Below are 22,687 nucleotides of genomic sequence, written 5' to 3'. Positions count from 1 at the left end.
TTACTTCATGAAACAAAGAAAATGTTATCTGCTAATTTTGAGATGAAAGATCTGGGAGAAGCTTCTTTTGTGCTTGGCATTGAAATATGTCGTGATAGAGCTCGTGGTTTGTTGGGACTTTCTCAGAAAGCTTATATACGACGTGTACTGCAAAGATTTGAAATGCATAATTGTGCACCTGGTGATGTACCCATCATAAAAGGAGATAAGTTTAACAAAACTCAATGTCCCAGAAATGAACTTGAAAGGGAATCTGTAAAGAACATATCATATGCTAGTGCTGTGGGGAGTTTGATGTATGCTCAAGTTTGCACTAGACCAGATATTGCCTATGCAGTTAGTGTTCTTAGCAGGTTTCAGTCGAATCCAGGGCAAGAGCATTGGAAAGCAGCTAAGAAAGTTATGAGATACTTGAAGAAAACTGAAGGTTACATGCTCACATTCCAGCGTTCAAATCACTTTGAGGTGGTAGGCTACTCAGATTCTGATTTTGCTGGATGTCAAGATGATTTGAAATCAACCTCAGGTTATGTTTTTATGCTTGCTGGGGGTGCTATTTCTTGGAAGAGTGTTAAGCAAACTCTGGTGGCATCTTCTACTATGCAAGCTGAATTTGTGGCGTGTTATGGAGCTACTATCCAAGCTGTTTGGTTAAGGAACTTTATTTCTGAACTGAAAGTTGTTGATTCCATCTCAAGGCCAATTACTATTTATTGTGATAATAGTGCAGCGGTATTCTTTTCAAAGAATAATAAAAGTTCTAGTGGATCCAAGCACATTGACATCAAGTATTTGGTGGTCAGAGATAGAGTTAAAGAAGGGCAGACAAAGATAGAGCAAATTAATACAGCGACGATGATTGCAGATCCTTTGACTAAGGGACTCGCTCCTAAAGTTTTTAAAACACATGTTACTAATATGGGTATTGTGGAAACTTTTGATGTTTTTGGTTAGTGGGAGTTACTTATGTAAAAGGAACTACGTTTTGGCTTGATCCCTTTACAGGGTACGTAGGCAACCCATTTGTTTTAGGGTGCAGCCCTTTTCCAATAAAAATAAATCTCCCCTATTCATATACTAATTTTTGAGCATGCATTTGGCTTATGTCTTTTATTATAATATCATTATGATCTCGAGATATATGGGCAAAAGACATAAGATGAGTCTCTTTTAGAGACATATGGCTTCATTTTGAAGCATTATGAGGACTGATATGAATTAGCACAGTTTTTGATCACATTGGTGCTAAGTTCATACTACATACTACCACATTGGTCGGAGGATGGGGATCCATGTCGATAAGGATATTAGCATTTGTAGCTGTGGAGTAGTCTTACATCGTTTAAGTGGTGTAACGATTTCCATGTTTGATGTTGATATTCTTGTTGGACCGGATCATGTTTTCTAAGGTGCTATCATTTGAGCTATGTATTTGTGTGGCCACCTATGTAGTCTAACCCGAGAGTCATTTTTCAAACAAGTTTTATTTTATAGCAATCAATATTTGCCCAAGTGGGAGAATGTTAGAATATTTTAAATATGGGCTTCATTTGATTGCACATTTTATAAAACGGGTTAGACATATATATAGCTCACAATGATATTTTGTTTTAACCCACTAAGTTGAGTGATCATTTGGGGTTTGTTGCACCTTAGTAATATAGGATTATATCCTATTTATATTGTGGTATAATTACGTATGTAGGCCTGGAAAATCAAAGGTCTTGATTATGAAATTTTTATAGACCCATATTAATTTGAGTCTTTAATGGGTGGACTCCATTAGTTTTCTTTTATAAGAGGCTAGGTCCCTCCTCCTCTCCATATGTCCATTGGCTTGCCCCATTGATAACTGATAATTTGTGAGGAGCAAGGAGGAGAAGATCTACCTATATGCATTCTGCAAACATGGCTTTCGCAGGTATATTTTCACCATTTTCGTTTTCAGCATTGCTGTTTTAGATTTTGATTTCTAGCATGTATTTTCGTGTATTTTTACATTTGGTATCAGAGCCTCCATGCTAGAATTAGAATCTCTCGTTAAGAATGCGATGATGCAGTTTTTGTTGTTCTGTTTTCGGTTTTATTTTCTTTATGCAAATCGATCGCTCAAAATGAAATGTGTAGGATTTATTTGCCGTAAATCTTCAATCTGGTTGGGTTTTTATTTTCTCTTCATTGCTTCCGCAACTTTACTGTTATGGTTTCACCATTTATATTTTTGTTTTAATTTTCGAAACCAATTTTGGGCAAGAAAATCGTATTTCATAATCGATTGATCAAAGCTTCATTTGATTGCACATTTTATAAAACGGGTTAGACATATATATAGCTCACAATGATATTTTGTTTTAACCCACTAAGTTGAGTGATCATTTGGGGTTTGTTGCACCTTAGTAATATAGGATTATATCCTATTTATATTGTGGTATAATTACGTATGTAAGCCTGGAAAATCAAGGGTCTTGATTATGGAATTTTTATAGACCCATATTAATTTGAGTCTTTAATGGGTGGACTCCATTAGTTTTCTTTTATAAGAGGCTAGGTCCCTCCTCCTCTCCATATGTCCATTGGCTTGCCCCATTGATAGCTGATAATTTGTGAGGAGCAAGGAGGAGAAGATCTACCTATATGCATTCTGCAAACATGGCTTCCGCAGGTATATTTTCACCATTTTTGTTTTCGGCATTGCTGTTTTAGATTTTGATTTCTAGCATGTATTTTCGTATATTTTTACATCGACATCTATATTTTGTTCCAATACCCGTTGTATGTTGGGCATGATATGTGGTTTAATATCATCACCGAAGTTGTTCCTTGATATCCACAACTCTATATCTCTTTGATTTTCATCTTCTGTATAACTTCCTCTGTCCTTGCGGTTGTCAACTGAATATATGTCTGCCACACATATAATAATATCATGATGTAGATAGATCAAGTACATGCTGACCGGTATACGTGGCATGAAATTGGCTCTTTAAAAATTTCTGATTTAAAAAAGTGCAGAATTATATGAGAGGGTTCAACTGATCTGTGGACTTAACGAAGGAGTAGGTAGTAGTACTAGTACTGTTCTTCTATGTACATAGAAATTATCTCTAAAGTTCGCGCACATAATTATGTAAAGAAGGGCTTTGAACCAACCTGCACATTACCAATGAAATACAAAAAGAGGAGCAAGCCAGAGATGGAAATAAAAACAGCAAAGCAGTTTTCCCAGAAATAGTTGGTGGTTTGAAGGTTTTGACCGAAAGAACTGCAAAATTTGGAGCAACCATGATGTATGAGATAGTAGTAGTACCAGAATTGCAAAATGATCTATTGATGTAAATGTTAGGTTTAAATTAATAAGAGAAACGAAATTTATTCAGTCATAAATATATTATGCAAGTCCCACAAACTCTATAATATTTTTTTTTAAAGAGAATTCGATGAATACTTATAACTATATCCATTACTCAATTAGAAATATGAACAAGAAATCCTCAAATGATTAACATTAAAAAAAATAGAACAAGAACCATCATCTAATTAATAATAAGAGGTGCAAAGGGTCTAATATTTAACAGGCGTGCAAACCTCAAATTTTTCAGTCCCCACCAGAAACAGTGCAACATCTTTTTGGGAAAATCTTTCGACGCGACGGTACCAGATTCAATGGCATCAAGAAATATTCCAAAATCAAATTGCGACTTTGTTGCTTTATCAAGAGGACAATAATCATTTAAAAATGTGTAATTTCCCAAACTGGGGGGTCTCTTATGACAACTGAAAGTACTCGGGGTACATGATCGCTTTAGCTTTTCACAAGCTCTGTGCCACCAGCATGCCGTCTCTCGTTGGATAGAAAATAAGTACCAAAGGGCACCCAGTACCTAAAAAACCAGCATTTCCCTTTAGAGATGAGTAAATTTTGCGCAGGTATCCTCGAGAAAACAAGAAGCAGCAGGAAAGAGAATTCTGCAGTAAAGAGGAAATTACTACTTGATCCGTCGTTTAAGAGAACAAAAGTCTTGACAAGATCAATTTTGCAAATTAATTCATTTATATATATATATATATATATATAGATAGATTTATTACACTCATTAAAATATTTTTTTTTTTTATTTTGCTTACCTCAACTAAAAATATTAATTTAAGCTCAAGTGAACAGGCCAGAAGACTTACATGACTGGCAAGGATGTACAGAAAGAAATTGAATGCAGCTTTATTAAGGCAAATAGTGCTCATGGTAAAACTGCTGCAACAAACTCCACGAAAGTGTTCTTAGACCTTCAGCCTTCAGAAAAGGAATATCCAGTCAACTAATGAGAGAGCTACACCTGTCTAGCTCTAGAGAATTCTCCTGTAACAGAATGAGTAAATGTGAGCCGTGAGATTGTTTTTCATCTGTGTGTAAAATCTGTATAAATAGACCCTTGGGATGTAATTAAAAGAAGGAATGAATATATGAAGAAAGTCTGTTAGAAAACTTTATTCTCTGGCACCTTTTGTCGAGCACTTACAGTGCAACATCTATTTTGTCTTTACTACACTTTAGCATGGTATCCAGAGCCCTTTAGGACCACCGTCCGTCTCTCATCACCCTTTCATACATGGCTGAACTCGACGCATCTAATGTAGTAAACACGTCGTCCCCACCTCCCATCAACCCCACGTCAAACACGTCGTCCCTTCCCCTTGTTAACCCCATATCAGATTCGTCGTCCTCACCCCTCATCAACTCCACATATATTCACTCCTCCACTCATTTCATCACAATCAAGTTAAATACTGAAAACTACCTCTTGTGGAAGGCCCAAATAGTGCCTTTCCTCAAGGGGCATCGTTTCTTTGGCTATGTTGATGGATCAAATCCTCAACCAACTTCTACGATCGATGGCCTGCCAAATCCAGAATATACAAACTGGGTTTTGCAAGACCAGCTCATCGTCTCCACGATTAACGCATCTCTGTCAGATACCATCCTTGCACAGGTGCTTAATTGTTCCACTTCATTTGAGGTTTGGTCCACTCTCCATACAATGTTTTCGGCACAATCCTCAGCCCATATAATGCAAACACAGTTTCAGCTTGCTACCTTGAAGAAGGGGTCGGATTCCATCACCTCTTACTTCCATAAAGCTACAGCTCTTGCTGCTACCTTAGGAGCCGTTGGCCAACCCCTATCCTCTACTAAATTTGTGATTTATCTTCTTGCTGGTCTTGGAAGTGATTATGAATCCATTGTCACCTCTTTAACCACACGACCTGACCCACTTTCCACTCATCAGGTTTTCAGTTTTCTTCTTAACCATGAATCCAGACTTGCCCATCAAACAAACTCGCTTCTCTCGGGCTCTTCTCTTTTGGCAAACACTGCTTCTAGACAGCCAACTCCCAACTCTGTTCCTAGACAAAACAGAGGTTCCTTTTCTCGTGGTGGTAGAGGCCGTGGACATTTTCGTGGTCAATTTAATCCATCTTATCGCTCTAATGGTCGCTCAGTGTGTCAGGTTTGTCTTCAACCTGGTCACACAGCAATTTCTTGTTATTATAGGTTCAATCATAGTTACCAAGCCCCACCTCCTAGTTCTTTCACTGCAAATTCCACTATGGTTTCTTCTCCTCCCTCGACCTCGGGCTCTTGGTTTCCGGATACAGCGGCTACGAACCATTTTACTGCAGATTTTGCTAACTTAAATTTGGATGTAGCTTCATACCAGGGGTCTGACCAAGTTAGCATCGGAGACGGCTCCACTCTTCCCATTCAGCACACTGGTTCAGCTCACCTATATTCTTCTTCTGGCAATTTTTTACTTCATAAACTTTTACATGTTCCGTCTATTACTCGCAATCTACTCTCTATTCGTCAATTTTGTCTTGATAATTCCGTGTTCTTTGAATTTCATTCCAATTATTTTTTTGTGAAGGATTTGCACACCCGGGTAGCTCTTCTTCAGGGCCACGTTAGAAATGGCATTTATGAACTGCCTACTGGTGTCTCGGCACAGAAGAATTCAGCTCCTCCAAGTATCTCTCCTCAAGCTATGCTAGGTGAACGAACCTCGACTCAAAATTGGCACTCTCGTCTTGGCCATCCCTCTCACCGGACAACCAACCTCACCATTAAAAAATTTAATCTCCCTGTTACTTCCCAGACTCGATTTACTCCATGTTCCACATGCCCTCAAGCCAAAACCCACTCCTTACCTCATCCTCCTACCTCATCTCGGTCACTCACACCTTTTAGTCTTTTATTTTTAGATGTATGGGGACCGGCGCCTGTGCCCTCCTCTAATGGCTGTCATTTTTATTTATCTATAGTTGACGACTACTCTAAATATATTTGGATTTTTCCACTTCAAGCAAAATCAAATGTTTCCTCTATTTTTTTAGCATTTCATAAATATGTACAAAATTTCTTCTCCTCCAAAATTGTCTCCATCCAAACCGATTGGGGTGGAGAATTTCGGCCCATACAAACAATTTGTCAAAATCTTGGCATCAACCATCGCATAACGTGTCCCTATTCACATGCACAAAATGGCACTGTTGAAAGGCGACATCGTCATATCGTTGAGACTGGATTGGCCCTTTTGGCTCATGCATCTGTTCCACAAAAATTTTGGGCCGAAGCCTTTCTTACGGCAGTTTTTCTCATAAATCGAATGCCCACTCCACTTCTCAATCATCAATCTCCTTATCAACTTCTTTTTTTAAATTCTCCAGATTATACATTTTTAAGAACTTTTGGGTGCTTGTGTTGGCCTAATCTAAGGCCATTCAATCGTCACAAACTTGATTTTCGTTCAAAACCATGTGTTTTTATGGGGTACAGTTCGGATCATAAAGGCTACTCTTGCCTTCATCTTCCTACTGGACGAACCTATACTTCACGGGATGTTCAATTTCACGAACAAACATTTCCCTTTTCTTCCCATAATACTGCTGCCACACATATTACTTCTCAACCCAATATAACCCATCGGGCCTTACTACTCAATCCATCTCTTGGCCCATCCTTGACTGCCCGTCCATCCCAACAACTACCTTCCTTTACTCCTTCAACATCATCTGGGCCTTCCTCTACTTCTCAGCCCACTCCCATTTTACCTAATACCCAACACACTCCAGCCCCATCAACCCAACCTGACTTGCCTTCCTACTAAGTCCCACATTGCTTAAGGATGACTATTGTATTGCCTTGGCCTCCTATATAAAAATTGGCCTAGGATGCCAAATCAATCCAAAATCTAACTCTAATGAGTTTAAATTTTTTTATATTTATAAATTTTAATTTATTATTTAAAATATATTATAATTTTGGTCTAAAAAAATATTTTTAGACCAAAAAAATTTTTTTTTAACATAATGGCGAGGGGCTGGGCGGATGGGGGTTTTTCCCCTGCCCCCACCTCCCGGGGGCGGGAGGCGGGGGGAAAATCCCGAACCCCGCATGGTGCGGGGCGGGGTGCGGGGAAGGGCACCCCCCGCCCCGCACCATGCGGGTAACAAGCCTACCGTCAAACACTTTCATCAAGTCCAACTTTTTTTCTTTAAATTCTCTTGTAAATATAATTAATATATAATATATAGATATTAACAAAAAAATAATGTTCATAAATTAATGTGGATATATTTGATCATATATTATATTTTTTTACAATAAAATTTTATTCAAAATCCAGTGTACTTTAAGTACAAATTATATCAATTTAAATTTATTGTTATGATATTTCTAATAAACAAAAAATCTATTTTGATTATAAATTTTCTTTATTTTTCTTGTATACAATACCATGATTGAAGGGACTCACAAGAAAATTGTTAATTGACAGCGCGTTTAACTAAAGAAAAAATCTATTTATCATCTATTTTTTTATTATCCTTTCATCATTCTATGATGTGGCATTAGATGATAGGTTTACAAGTAAAATATAATAAATAGTCTTAAATCATATAATGTCACATCATGAAATGGTGAGAAGATGATAAAAATTGAGATGATGAGTAACATTACTCCTAACTAAAATACGCAAAACCACATGGGAACTCAAGAAAATAAAGGTGGAAAGAAGATAACTATATATATATATATATTAGAAGAGGAAGGTAGCCCAATTATATTGAATTCCCCCACTTATAATGGAAGAAAATCGTGTTTTCAACTAGATACCTGGGGGTTACATATAATCCTAAAATCAAAAATCATGTATTAAAATGAATTGCAAAAAAACAAAGAAAAACCACTAACCATAATACAAAAGGAACACACATCAAATCAAAACACAAAAGTACATGCTAACAAAACCTACAATCAAAACAATACAAAATAAAACAAACCAGTAGAAGTCGTATGATCCATGTCGTATAACTTGTAAACCTGCTTGATCCATTCGAATAGCTCCCCTAGTGTCTTTTGGAAGGTGTCTCTAGTATTAATTAAAAACTTTGTACCTCTAGTGCCCAATTTAGTTAATCTGTCTGCAACGTGGTTCGTTTCTCTAAAAGAATGATAAAGATGTACCACCATCAAACGATCCATCAATCTTGCCTCTTTCCAGTATCTCTGACTACACCAAGGAACTTGCCCACATTTCTCCCACCAATTAACCACTAGCTTATAATCTGTTTCAACCTCTATGTGATTAATATTCATTCTAGCCCATAAACTAAGACCATCAGATAGGGCTCTTATCTCCGCAATATTTTTAGAATTAATACCATAGAACTTGACAAAGGCAAACATCATATGACCATTCTCATCTCGAAGAATCCCTCCACCTCCACTTCGACCTGGATTACCAAGACTACTGCCATCAACGTTAAGTTTAGCAAATCCCTAAGCCGAGCGCATCAACTTCAATATTTGCATAGACTTTTTCTAGATGAGCATATTCATTAAATCGAGTTTCTCTAAAGTCACCCCATCTGAGCATTTGGTGAAGGGCTTATTCTTTTTTGTGTGCATGAGTTGAGCAAAAGAATTCTTGATCTTGTAGCACACTTGCTCTCTAATTTGAATAACCCCCACCAATATTCTAGCTTTACATCTGTATAACCACAGGAACTAGCTTCTTCTTCTTTTCTTTTTTTTTTCTTTTTTTTTTTTTTTTGAAGAACACGGTACTCCAATTTTATTAATTGCCCTCATTTCTGGCAGAGAAAAATCATGGTTACAACTGGATACCTGGGGGTTACATATCATCCTAAATTCTAAACCCAAGTATCAAAATGAACTGCAAGAATACAAAGAAAAATTGGTAAACTTAATCCAATTCGAATTCCAACAAATCAAAACACAAAAGTGTGTACTAACAAGACCTACAATCAAATCAAGACAAAATAAAGCATAAATTGTACAACAAAATAAAACAAAAAAGTGTTATCGATGTCGTATAACTTGTAAACCCACCTAATCTATTTGAATAGCTCTTATAATATCTTTTTAATCTATTTGAATAGGTCCCATAATATCTTTTGGAAGGCTGTCTCTGGTATTAAATAAATACATGTACCTCTTGTGCCCGATTTAGTTAATCTGTCTGCAATATGGTTCATTTTCCTAAAAGAATGATAAAGACATACTACCATCGAACGAGCCATCAACCTAGTTTCTTTCCAGTATATCTGAGTACCAAGGAACTTATCCACCTTTCTCCCACCAATTAACCATAGGAACCAGCTTATTAATGAAGGAAGAATTCCAATCGCAACGTTGATTTGCGACACCGCTTAAGCCTTGGATAGCCATTGTTGAATTTTACCACGCCATGTATTGGTAGATACAAGATTCAGACCTAGTGCTACCTCAAAAGATTCCAAACAAAAACTGTAATCTCTCCCAAAAGTAACGAATGATTTAAACATTCACAATCAGATGCTTGAAAACATTCACATTCAGACGCCACAGAAATATGCAACTTCATAATATTCTGGTCAAAATCGATTTCTTGCACTGGAGAGAAACAAAGAACAGATGGGCTGGAGGGAGAAGAAATCAATTCCTTGTATTGAAAAGAGACGATTCCTTGTACCGGAGAGAGAGACGAAATTAACCAAGCTCAAAATCGATTCCTTGCACTGGAGAAAGAGACAAAATTAACCCATCTGACTGGATGGAAGATTCACAAAGCTGGAGATGAGAGAGAGAGAGAGGAAAAGAAACCTATGAGAAAGGAGAACAAACGACTGAAGAGATGATTGTGGAGAATGAGGGTAATATTCTACAATCGTACTTACAATAAGCAAAATAAATTCTTTACGTATTTTAATTTTATTGGATGGTGTAAACTTCTTGTTTACACCATAGGAAAACTCTACTATGCCGCCCAAACCTTGCCGCTCGGTTTGACCGCTCTATGTTTTTTTTTTTTTTTTTTTTTACCGAATGATGAAGAAAGTAATTTTAAATGTATTGATGTATTTTTTTTTATTTTTTAAACATATTTAAATACATTAAAAAATGTGAATGGAAAAATAAATAAAAAAACTAGTTTTACAACTAACCGTAATACCGAGCGGTACTACTCGGGCGGTAGAGTAGCACCGCTCTACACCAAAACCTGTTTGAAGCTTTTTTCTTCAATCTCTTCTATCACTTTATTGTGGTTAAGAACAGCCAAGAATGTAGATTTATACATGTGTGCATATGTGTGCGTGAAATCAAGTAATCAACGTAAAAGGCATCCAGAATGTTACCGGTGAGGATTTTTTTCCAGTTTAATACCCAAAGTCAAAAAACTCACGAAAGCTAAAATTAAAAAACCCTGTCCAGAGAAGAAAGAAGCCATTTTTTTGTTATGAATTCAGGGAATAATCATACCTTTTTATCTCATATTTGTTATTATTAGTCGTACCAACTCATGCTACATATTTTAAGTGATTTTATTAATCAATCACTTATACAAAAGACCACTTAAAATAATTAGAGATGGCAAAAATCAAGAGGAAGAATATCATTTCTCTTAATCAGGTGCGATCCATCGTTCCTGATTTGCAGGTCCGATCCCTTGGATGGTTTTCTTTTGTGTTTTTTTTTTTTTTTTTTTTCAAATTTTCCTTTTAATCTTAGGATGTGAAAACATAACATATTATTGGAAAACCCTCATCCATCATTACCCAACTCCACTAGTAATAAAATGCCAACGAAAATACATAATAAATATGAATTTATTAATTTAATTTCATTGAAGCCTTCCAGTAATATCTTAGGATTATATATTTTATCAGAAAGTGAATATACATTATAAATAATTTTAATTTTTTAAAAAAATATTTATCGTTTTTTAATTATCTGTTGACACGATATTCAATAATTAAAAAAAAATTATAATGAATAACATCTCTATTTTGCTTCCGTTTTTTTTTTTTTTTTTTTTCACCTGGTAAAATTCTAAGGAGACCTCTTAGGGCCAAGCCCAACACCTAGGCCTTGGGATGAAAGCTCTGAGCTTCTCTTTAGGGCCAAGCCCAACACGAAGGATAATATACCTCGACAACCTATAAATTTGCAATAAACACGTAAAGGAACCCAGTTCCCAGAAACGAAAGAGCCTAATGTAAGATGAGAGGCATAGGTGGTCCGCTTCTATGTATTGGCGATCTGCTCCGCGATCTCGGAGACACTGACGGTGCTGCCCCTTCGCGCCATCCCCAAACCCCTCTCTCGTCATCTCCCTCTTCAGTTTCCAGCCCAATGACACCCCTCAATCCAAGCCTTGGACCTCACCAAGCTCTTCCAGGTTCACTTTCCTATTCATCTTCTTTGATTCTATATATTATCAAATCTCCGCTCGTTTTCTTTCTCTTTTTATTGAAATTTATCTCATACCCTCTGAATTATCATACTTAGAGCCGTTACGGGTTTCGTAGTTTTGATTAAGATTACTTTCTACTTTCTAGTGAGTTGTTGGACAAAAAAAGGTAAGTTGGTGGCAGTCGAAGAAGAAAGGACCAGGTTTTTTGTCCTAAATGATACAGCTTTGAAAGACAGCTTCTAATCGGAGCAATTTTTCTTGAAATCTGAGCAATTTGTTTCTGATATTTATGTAACTTCAACACCCAGATCCTGATTTGTCTTCCAATTGAGTGAAACGCTCATTTAGTTCTGGAATCTTCGTACATTAGTAATGTTAGGGGAAGTCGCATGTACCATTGTCAAGGAGCTATGAGAAGTCTAACTTGGGTGCGTTTTCGCTTATTAGTGAATTCCTATGTTAATCTGTGCTCTTCAAAACAGTGTTTCCTGTTAATCTGCTTCTTTAGAAGGGCTAACGTATCCATGTCCCGCAAGTATCAGACTCAGATGTGGCTCAGACATGGTAGGATTCGTCTGATACCCGTAAGTGTCAGACCCATCAAAACAATTTGATGATTGGGGGAAGCGGATCCATAAGTAAAATTTGGCCACGAATGTGGGAGAATGAATCGTTGAGACCCATCAAAAAATACATAACGTAGTCTTCTTGTTGGTATTCCGCCAATTTTCGGAGAGCACCACAAGACCATTCGGGTAATTTAGCAGTTCGTCCCAATAGCCTTTTAGCTTGGTGAAATAAGTACTAACAGATGTTTGATTCTGGTTAAGTGAGGAAATCGCTTTCTGGAGTTGGAAGATATGAGGAGCATTGCTTTGTGAGAGCATTATCAATATAAATAACACTGGCAGCAAGATCTTTGGAAAGAGTGTTTAAAATCCAAGAGAGGACCATATGATTGCAACAAATCCATGGTAAATAGAGTGGATCAGTGTTACTAAAAGGTTTGGAGATTGTACCATCAATAAACCCTGTTTTATTTTTTGGCGCTTAAAGCCATAAACATAGACCTACTCCATGTGGAGTAGTTATCGCCAACAAGTGGTTGAGAAACCAATAGAACTCCAGGACTGTCACCATGATGAAGAAAGTAAGGGCTGGAATGATCATTGGCTGATGAGGTGATAGAAGAGGAAGAAGAGTGATTAGATTGAGAAGTCATGATTTCTACCGAATCCGGATGCTGAAAGGCAGCAAAATGATGCTCTGCTTTTCAAGGGTAGAAACAGAGAAAGGACATAAGGGTATTCTATGATACCATGATAAATATTGAATTGCTTATTGAAAATGAAATCATTTCTTACAATATGTTCTGTACATTGGTGTAAATATATACGGAAAAACATGAAAAAAAAATCACAATAATCCAGGAGAAAATCACCCACACTTGAGTTGTGGTTGAGGTGTTGTAGCCATTAATGCTTAATATGGTATGTGGCGTGATCTCAGGCTTGAGTGGTAGATTGTGTACCTGTAATACTTCTTTGATATCACCCACACTTACGTTCCCCGTAAGTGTGGGTGATATCAAAGGAGGGGCAGCAGAGAATGATGCTCCTTTTTCAACCAAAATATATCTTCCAAAAGAACTGATTGAAATCCTAGCGATGGATAGACTTGGCTTGCCAACTTTTTCAACAAAGATAGTTACTTCTACTTATTTTGCTCACTGTCACACCAAAGTATAGTAGCACTCATAATTTTTCTATCTTTTGTAAACACACTCATAGCACACCTTAGGTTTTTGCGAGAGTTTTTGGTTTGGGCTCTTTAGGCTGGGCTAAGTTCTCTTCTCAAACCGAGAGAGAGAGAGAGAGAGAGAGAGAGAGTTAAATTTCAAAGTTGGATATTTAGGTGATACCGCTGGTCCATGGCTTGGTCAAATTTTAAGAAGCTTTAGGACCAAGTATTCAAAAAGTAGTAAAGAAACCTTTCTTTTGAATATTTGAATGACCAAGTAAGAAATTGATTGCTATTGTTTTAGGGATATCTATAAGTGGTGTTGTGATACCCCATATGATGTGTAAGGGTAGGTGGTGTATCACACATTACTTGGGAATGAGAAGTTCTTGCTCCTTATAATGGGTCCAATAGAGTTCCAAATATACCATTGACTAGTTTGGAGTATAGGCTATGTGGCTTGGACCTTCCATTGGGGCATTACAAATGGTATCAGACCCTATCCCAACCAGAAATGTGGGACTTGAGCTGTACTATCTACAACGGTCTTGTCCTAGAATCTCATTAATAAGTTATTGGAGTCACACCAATAACCTTGGAAAGAAGGGAAAATTATTAGGTATTCACAAAGAAAAGGATGACATGTTACTCCCATCCTGTTACAATATGCCATAAAATTATAATTGCTTCAATTTTTATTGGCATCGCATTCTATGATAGGATGAGAGTATCACATGCCCGTCCTCCGGGAGTACCTAATAATTACTCAGGAATATGAGTGTCACACACCCTTGTCCTAGGATGCTGTGGAGCCTCATCACGACTAAACCAAAGGAATCTCACCTCAAAGTGGGGACTGAATTCGAACTTTTAATAACAATTGAGCAATTCAATGTCTGCTTACAATCCATATAGCCTTAAAAAAGCTTATTTGATAAACATTAAAGACTCCCGAAATAGTAAAACACCTGACAGCACACCCAACATATTGTGCCTTCTTTGATAATGACAACAATAATCTATGCAACAAAACAAAAGCAATCAATTAACAAAATAAACTTGGCACGTGCAATATTGGAAGCTTCTCAATCCACATCATTGCCCTTACTTAGTGGTGAAGCTCTTCAATTTGTATCTAACGTGATCCTCAGCAGCTCATTGAAGTAAGGTTAATCTTATAATTGCCATGGATAAAGTTTCAAATCTACCAGAGGCAATCTTTTAAGAGTTTCAAATCTACAAGTAATTATTTTTCTTGCCATTTTGATTTAATCTGCATTGTAGTGTTCATGTATATACTACAGCAGGAAGCATCTAATTCTATTAATCTTGATTCAGGAAGAGTACAACCACTTGAATGAGGCTCTCTCTGGTACAGACCACTCATGGACAGCTCTAACTCTAAAGGTGATAATTCAGCTGTTTAGACAGATATAAGTTATGGTTATGACATATCTGTCTCTATGATTAGCTTTTTTGACACTCCCGAACATGATATAAATCCACCATTACTGGCCTTTCAAGTGTGCAGAGGGTGTTCATGGTGCCATTTTTTCATTGGATCCAGCATAAATTAATCACTTCTTAATTTCTCAGTGTTATAGTACTCATTAATAGGACAGTTGCTATGTTGGCTTTATAAAGTACTTTACTATTTCACAACCGCACCTTTCACACAATTCACGCAAACATATGTTGGTTCGCATTAAACTGGAGGCACAGTCTTGTCCTAAATCCCCAATCTGTTTTGGAAGGCTGATTCTTCAGGACAAAAAAAAGAAAAAAGAAGAAGCACATTTTTCTTTATTCTGACAATTTTGCGACCCTTCCCCACTTTTTCTTGGTAGTTTTGCTCTGCTCTGGAAACTGCAAACAAACTGGTCCAGTCGACCAACTCAAATGTGAGTTTGCTATCAGAGATGGTTGGAGAGCTCGAGAAAATTGTCAAGAGAGGAGACTCTGCCATAGCATCGGCCAAGGCCCTCCATGTATCTTTGAACCAAAAGCAAGGATCATTTACTGGCAGTCAAAATATCCGATAGTCATGGTTTTAATAGTATAAAGGTTCCTGAAAGTCCCCATATTGAAAGTGTTTTTAAGTTACTTGTCAGGATTGTACAAATAACATCTTCTGTGTTAGAGGATCTGAAAGAAGGTGTGGTATTCTCTCTCTCTCTCTCTAACATATCCTTAATTTAGTTACTATAATAAGGTGTAGTTCAATGAGGGGAAAACGTCTCAACCATATTTTAGGGTTTATTTGGCAATGATTATCAGATCAGAAGTGCTCGTACTTAGTAATGAAAAATCTCTTACAGCTGGGTTCTCTAAGGTTTGGGGTTACTGCGGATCCAAGAGAAATGAAACCAGGTTTTGCCTCAACAAGCTGATCAATAAATGACATCAGTAATCTCAGGTTGATGTCATTGAGCTACACCTTCTTGATTACTTTTAAATTTTAATTATACTGAAGATGCCAATGAATGCTTAACCTCTATACATATTATATATATATAGCATTTCCAAAGTACTATTGCAGTCATGATCATGACTACTCAAAAAAGTTCCAAGAACTAAACCGGCCATCACAAGAGAAAGAAGACAATAATAAAACCAACAACCTTCCACAATATGGTGTTTAATTATATGTATATATATATATAAATATATTTATATTTGTATAATGTTAACATATTTTCATTTAATTTCTTTATTAAGCTAGAGCTAGCTAGCAGTCATTGTCTTACTCCCATAAAAAAAATCCCCAAATAAATAATGCTTCCAAAAACCAGAAATGGATCTTAATTATTAATCAAACATATATATATATATATATATGAAGACAATTATAAGTAGCCATCAAATCATCGAACCCTCAACAGTTTCTCTCTTTCAAATGGATTCTCAGAATTATTGGGTGACGGAAGATATTGATGATCTGAAGCAGAAATTATGTTAATTAATAATCGATGGAGGCTGATTTTGAATAAATTTTAACTAATTAAGCGTAATCAATCTGATGATCAGCAACATCTGACAACTCTCTCTCTCTCTCTCTCTCTCTCTCTCTCTCTCTCTCTCTCTATATATATATATATATATTGAAAGTGCTAGCAGCTGCTCCATGTGGAAGGCAAATAGAAAGTTTGCTGGTACCTTAGCTAGCTAGCTAGTAAGCTTATATATGAAATTAATGGGGTACTAGAGTTATATTTAGAAATAGCTAGCTAGGGCTCTAGCTATATATATGCATGCAACTTGTTTTTATACTATATATGACAACAACGTCCTTTTATATATATTCAGCATTAACATGAAAAGAGAACATATTAATAATCATCCTTGACTTTATGAAAGCACCATGGATTATTTAACAACATTTTCAATACCAATGAGTGCTCGATGAATGCAAACCATCGAAAAAGCTATTTATACTTTCAGAATTTGCAAATCTTACGTATTTCATTTGAAAAAAGTGAAGCCTATAATAAAAATAAAAATAAAAAAATTTTTTTATTTGGCGAGTCTTAAAATATTTGTCCCAATTTTTTAAGAATTTGGTGCGAATCTTACATATTTTAAAATTATATAAATCATTTTCTTATATATATATATAATATGTGTGTGTCAATTTGTAACATATATACACTCACGTGATCAAGGCTTATAAATAGGTTTTTTTTAAGATTTATCCTTTTAAATTACATCTAATTACTTTGTCTCACGTAGGATCTAAATATATATATGTATATAAGATGAAGTAATAGTACTACTCCCACGCTGGTTTTTAGTGGATGTTTCAACGGCCTCCCCTTTGAGTACTTGTCTCTGTTATGCCAGCACAAGGGATGATGACCATCCTTTAATTGGAAACATCTGTACCAAACATCTTTTACAATTAGGAAAGACATAAAATAAATATGACATTTTAAATCCTGCAATATTTAAGTAGTACTATACACAGATCGAAGACATTAATATTTAATAACAGTGTGAGGCTCCCTGCATACATATTCACCATGATGTATTGGATTGAACCATGACCAAATTCGAAGTACCCAGCTAATTACCATCTCTGTGACTAATTAAAGGTGTTGTTAGCTTGATGACTAGTATTTACTTCATTCTTTTATTGAGATTTTTTTTTTTATTTATTCTAAATTTTATCATTCTACGTGGTTAGTACTTGAATTAAATGACTTTTGATCATTGATTGAGTTATAAAGTTATTTGAAATGTGTCATATCAATAATGCAATTGGGGATGATAAAGTAGTACTACTCAAGGATGAGTAATAGCTTATGCATGTTCTACTCTTCAAACAATCACTATAAAAAAATCGTTAGTTATTTCTTTTTAAAATGACTATTTTCTACTAAAATGAGTATTTTTCTCATCACAAATAATCATTTTCGCCGTAAATAACTCGTAAAAAAATTCATTTTTCTTGTAGTGAATCTTTGAATGATAATTAATGCCGGCCCTATACTGAGCTGGCAATGTTTTAGAGCAAGATGTGTGTGCATCCAATGGGATCTCATGAATTACTTTATAAACGTTTGTAATTAATTAGCTAGCTATTATATGGTACTGGGTCAGTTTTCTGGCTTTATATATGCATGGGCGCGCAGCATTAATCTCTTGATTAATATTACTTGCTAAGTAGTGACAACCTAGACATAAAACCTAATGCAGTATATAGGTAATTCTAGGTCGAAATAAGTCAATGCATCGATACCCATTATTAAACAAATTATTAAATTGGTTGAGATTATTAATTTATAAGAAGCTTGGAAATTAGTAGTACGACTTTGAAAACTTTGATCAGATGATCTTCTTTTGAGCAGGCTACAAGTCAAAACGGAATTAGTCTTGATTAACATGTAATGTGCCTCAGTTTGGGTAAAATTCTAATATCAGAAATGGCCTTTTGTGACAGACAAATTTATAAGGAATCTCATCTCTTTTTTTCTTTGATATGAATAATTAAAGCTGCAACTCAACTCTAATTAAGTACGTTCGAGCTGTGAAATACTTTAACAACTCTTCCAGCTCCATATTATACATATATAGAATCAATAGTAGCAGTATTTCAGACAAAAACTCGCTTTTTAATTTCATTGAATTTTCATGGAGATCTGATCGTGCAGATTTAATTGGCCATTTTCTCATTTTAATCTAGTTGACACAAATATACAAATTAATTGACTTAATTAGCATTTTGGATCTAGCCGAATTTCTCTCTATCTCCCTCCCACTACAACAAAAGAGGGTTTTTGGGACAAAAATTTTCGTCCCAAAAAACTCTGATTTCACCACAAAACACTTTTTGGAACAAAAATAATCGTCCCAAGGTCATTTCAATATCACTATCCCAAAATTTTTTGACTTTTTGGGATAAAAATTTAAGTTTCATCCCAAAAAAGACTTTTGGGAACGAAATTGAACAAAACCGTTTGATACCGTTCAAATGGAAAGTCTTTTTTGCGACAATTAAATTTTATCCCAGAGATACGGTCGAATGGTAAAATCATTACGTTCGACCTTGACATATGTTTGAACGCATTGGGGGTGAGTGGTTGATCGAAATAAATTCATTCAAACGGATTGACATGGAAAAACGTTTGAATATTGTTAAATTTAGTGGTCGAACATACAACTATGTTCAAACGCATTACATTGAATGTTCAATTGGATTATGGTACATTCGAACAATTTACAAGGAAATGGCATTTAAACATGGAATATATAGTCTTCGAACGTAGATGTCATTAGAAAGCATTCGAATGCTTATTACGTTCTAACGTTGTTCGATTGATATTCGAATACCGATTATGGATTACGTTTGAATGTTCTGTGTAACCGTTCGAATGGTTTGACTGACTATGTTCGAGCAGTTGTTTCTTGTTCAATCAGTAGGAATTTGATTTTACCTAATAATGAAAAACTAAATACACATACATAACATTTTAAAAAATATATTACAATTTGCTCAATAAACATAACAGTAGTCTCATAAGTGCGAACTAAATAAATAAAACAGTAGTGTTCATCATACATAAATAGTTGTAAGATCTGTATAATGTAAATCAATTGCTTGGAGGCCTAAATTGTTGTATAAACATTTACATTTGGAATTGCATCTCTCATGAACTCTTCTTGTTGTTGTTCTTGGTGTTTTAATTGCATCTCCATGTCTACTTGTTGCACCACTTGAGCCTCTGAGACATGTTGCTTTGTCGTCAATTTCTTGATCTCAGACATTGCTTCCTCTAACGTTCTAGAAGTGTTGGAGGCATTGTTGGACGATGAGGACAAGTTAAAATGCTTGTCACAATGACCCAAACCCTCAAATATTCTAAATGTAGGCCCAAAACTTTTGTGAAAATGTCAATATCATTTATTGAGGAATTTTGATTTAATGCAGATTTAACATGCAGGGACAACAATTTTTTCCTACACACAAGAGAAATAATTAATATTGTCACAAATACTCAAATATGTTTAATTAAAATAGATAATAATACTTTCATAATTTTCACAAACGTTGGGATGAATCTACTCTCCATTACGATCAGTATGTAATGCAACATATAATTTTATTATATCGTAATTGGTATCTGACTCTTACTACAAGATACATATTTTATAGATATAAATTTTTTAGAATATGACAAATAACAAACTTGAGCAATCAAATATATAAAATAGCATTACTAGTTTCTTAGAGAGACGATAGAAATATCTTGAGCGTTCATGATGATAGGTCTTCAATTTTGATTTATTTGTTTTGTTTATAGAACTTTGCTCTTGCATAATTATTTTTTTTTAATAGCAAAGCAAACTATTTTATTCATCTGTAAAAGAATTACAACATAGCATCAGTCCAAATAACATGGGAAACACTTTCAAGAAAAGAATCTCACCAAATTACTAGATCATCAATATGTCACCATTATCTTGCCAAACTATGGGCAACAACATTGGCCATTCAACCTCTATACTAAACTGTAACCTTAGGAAACCTGTGCAGCATGCTTATAATCTCATGGATCAAATTTCTCCAAATAGACAAAGACTCTTGTTCTCTATTAAACTCTTGTACCACCAAAAGTGAGTCACTCTCCACTTGAAGCTCAAGAATCCCTAAATGATAACAAATCTATAAACCTCTCAAAACTGCCAAAAGTTCAATTTTCATAGGGTCCCTCACTTCATGTTCTAGTTTGCTAGCTGTGAAGATCACCTTGCCACCTTCATCTCTAAGCACCATACCTACCCCTGATCTACACTGATCATGGAAAATAGCACCATCAATGTTTAACTTGAGAGCTCCTATAGGTGGATGCAGCCAACAACATTTTGGCTTCAAGCCTTTTCTTTGCTCATCTGCAACATACTTGTGATCATGGTAGACTGAAAAAGCATGATCCACTACCTGTTTTGGAAAGAGCTTCTTATTCTCATAAACCAGTTGGTTTCTTCTATACTATATTCCCCACGCACACAAAAATAGTTTCTCTATTTCTCCTGAGATGTTCCTTCTCACCACAATAGCCACAACCTGTGCAATATCCATTTGAACCTCACTCTTCTGCAGGAAACATAACTGATGATACCAGAGGTCTTTGAGACTAGAACAGTAGAGGAGAGCATGATTAATATCTTCATCTTCCTCATTACATCATTTGCATTATGCCTCTTCCAATACCTTCTTTGCTTTTAAATTTTTTAAAGTTGGTAAACCACTCTTGCATACCCTCCATGCAAAGATCTTCACTATGGTTGGCACTTGCATTTTTCATATATTCTTCCACATTTTCCTCTCTCCTCCCCATATGAGACCTCACCAAGCTGCCTCTCATCTCCAAAAGACTGAAACGGTTGATAGGCACTCTTGACACTGAACACCTCATTTTTCTCGTATTCCTTGACAATACTATATAGTTTGCTATATGATGCCAACATCATATTAAGAACCTCATAAGTTTCGCTTGGTGGTAAGAGGCTCCTTCATAAAAATTATAAATATTAGCAGGAGAAAATTATAAATATAACATGTAAAGCAAGTCATTTACTTTATATACAAGATCCTCAAACATGTATTAAAGTTTTTCCAATTAGAAAGTCAAAATGATGTTGGCGTGTCTTGTCCTTATTCTCAAACTTATTATAATGCTCAGGATATTGAATCTTCTATTTTCAAAATGCATTACTATTAAAACAGTACTGATGATCATATCAATTGATGATGATACCATTAAAACAGTACTGATCATGAGTCTATCGAAAGAAACACGTACGTACACGACTTTGGCCAAAAGCCACTTAATTGACTCATTAATGTCAACACTTTTTACCAAAAAAACATACCTTTCAAAAACAATTAAAGGCTTGGTTGGAATGAGAAATTATATTATCTTATTATTATAATTTTTTTAAAATTTTAATATAAAATAATAAATAATTTAAAATTTTCAAATTTTAAAATAATAATATTATTAAAAATAATATTTTAATAATATTTTATTTAACTCACCTAAAAATATCTTATCCCATCTCGTTGCAAAACTAACGGTACGTAAAGCAGCTCTTCACATACGCCGAAAACTCATCCATCAATTCAAATATTTTCATATTTAAAATCGAATTATTATTTTAAAGTTAAATGGTGCAGCAGTTTGATTGGATAATATGCAATCATCTCCTTTTGACCTAAAAACTATATATTTTTGGTGGTGGAGCCCTCATGACCTTGATGCAATATTCCAACCTAATGGAAAAGTGAGTGAAAGCGAACTCAATTAGTGCGTTATGACAGATGAAGGAGCTCGGGTTAGACGGTGAGGACGGCCGTACTCCAATGGCGCCGGAGCTGCTGACGTGGTCATCAGGTGAGAACAGTCAAAGGACATTTTTTAACTCTATTTGGGAAAACGGCAAGCATCGTAAACAGTCACCAGAGAAAGGTTTAGTGTGTACGACGTTTTTAGGTCTCCAAAACGGCGATGTGAGGAGGCCCTTATATTTCATCTGTAGAAGTATCTCAAGAGGCCTTTTTCTCAACTTTCGCTTTCCTTTCGCTTTCCTTCGATGATTTCTATCCAAAGTATATACTTCTTATTTTGCTGAATATAAAAGTTGGGTACTAAAAGGGGCAGTTCGAGGTAATCTCTTATATATAATTCATACTTGAT

General features: G+C 35.5%; 2 protein-coding genes across 2 annotated transcripts; one reads left to right on the top strand and one right to left on the bottom strand.

Moving 5' to 3' along the window:
- Positions 1-2,835: 2,835 nt before the first annotated feature.
- On the bottom strand, positions 2,836-4,239 carry LOC121255256 (cyclic nucleotide-gated ion channel 1-like). Its single transcript, XM_041155531.1, has 4 exons — positions 4,177-4,239; positions 3,586-3,881; positions 3,151-3,262; positions 2,836-2,904 (listed from the first exon to the last, which is right to left on the bottom strand). The coding sequence occupies exons 1-4, from the start codon at positions 4,237-4,239 to the stop codon at positions 2,836-2,838; spliced, it is 540 nt and encodes a 179-aa protein (XP_041011465.1).
- A 7,271-nt stretch (positions 4,240-11,510) lies between these two features.
- Positions 11,511-15,641, top strand: LOC121256646. The gene is given in 4 exon segments (XM_041157488.1): positions 11,511-11,710; positions 11,712-11,735; positions 14,829-14,897; positions 15,338-15,641. Coding segments are annotated over 4 exon segments (441 nt in total). The 5' UTR covers positions 11,511-11,557; the 3' UTR covers positions 15,533-15,641.
- The last annotated feature ends 7,046 nt before the right edge of the window (positions 15,642-22,687 follow it).

The sequence above is a fragment of the Juglans microcarpa x Juglans regia genome, chromosome 3D (assembly GCF_004785595.1).
Source record: "Juglans microcarpa x Juglans regia isolate MS1-56 chromosome 3D, Jm3101_v1.0, whole genome shotgun sequence".
NCBI lineage: Eukaryota > Viridiplantae > Streptophyta > Magnoliopsida > Fagales > Juglandaceae > Juglans > Juglans microcarpa x Juglans regia.
This window is presented reverse-complemented; position numbering and strand designations above follow the sequence as displayed.

Coding starts and splice junctions, on each gene's coding strand:
- LOC121255256 (XM_041155531.1), bottom strand. CDS start 4,239: ATGAGCACTATTTGCCTTAATAAAGCTGCATTCAATTTCTTTCTGTAC. Junction 3,882..4,176: donor TGTACATCCTTGCCAGTCAT/GTAAGTCTTCTG, acceptor CTGGTTTTTTAG/GTACTGGGTGCCCTTTGGTA. Junction 2,905..3,150: donor ATTTCATTGGTAATGTGCAG/GTTGGTTCAAAG, acceptor TATGTGTGGCAG/ACATATATTCAGTTGACAAC.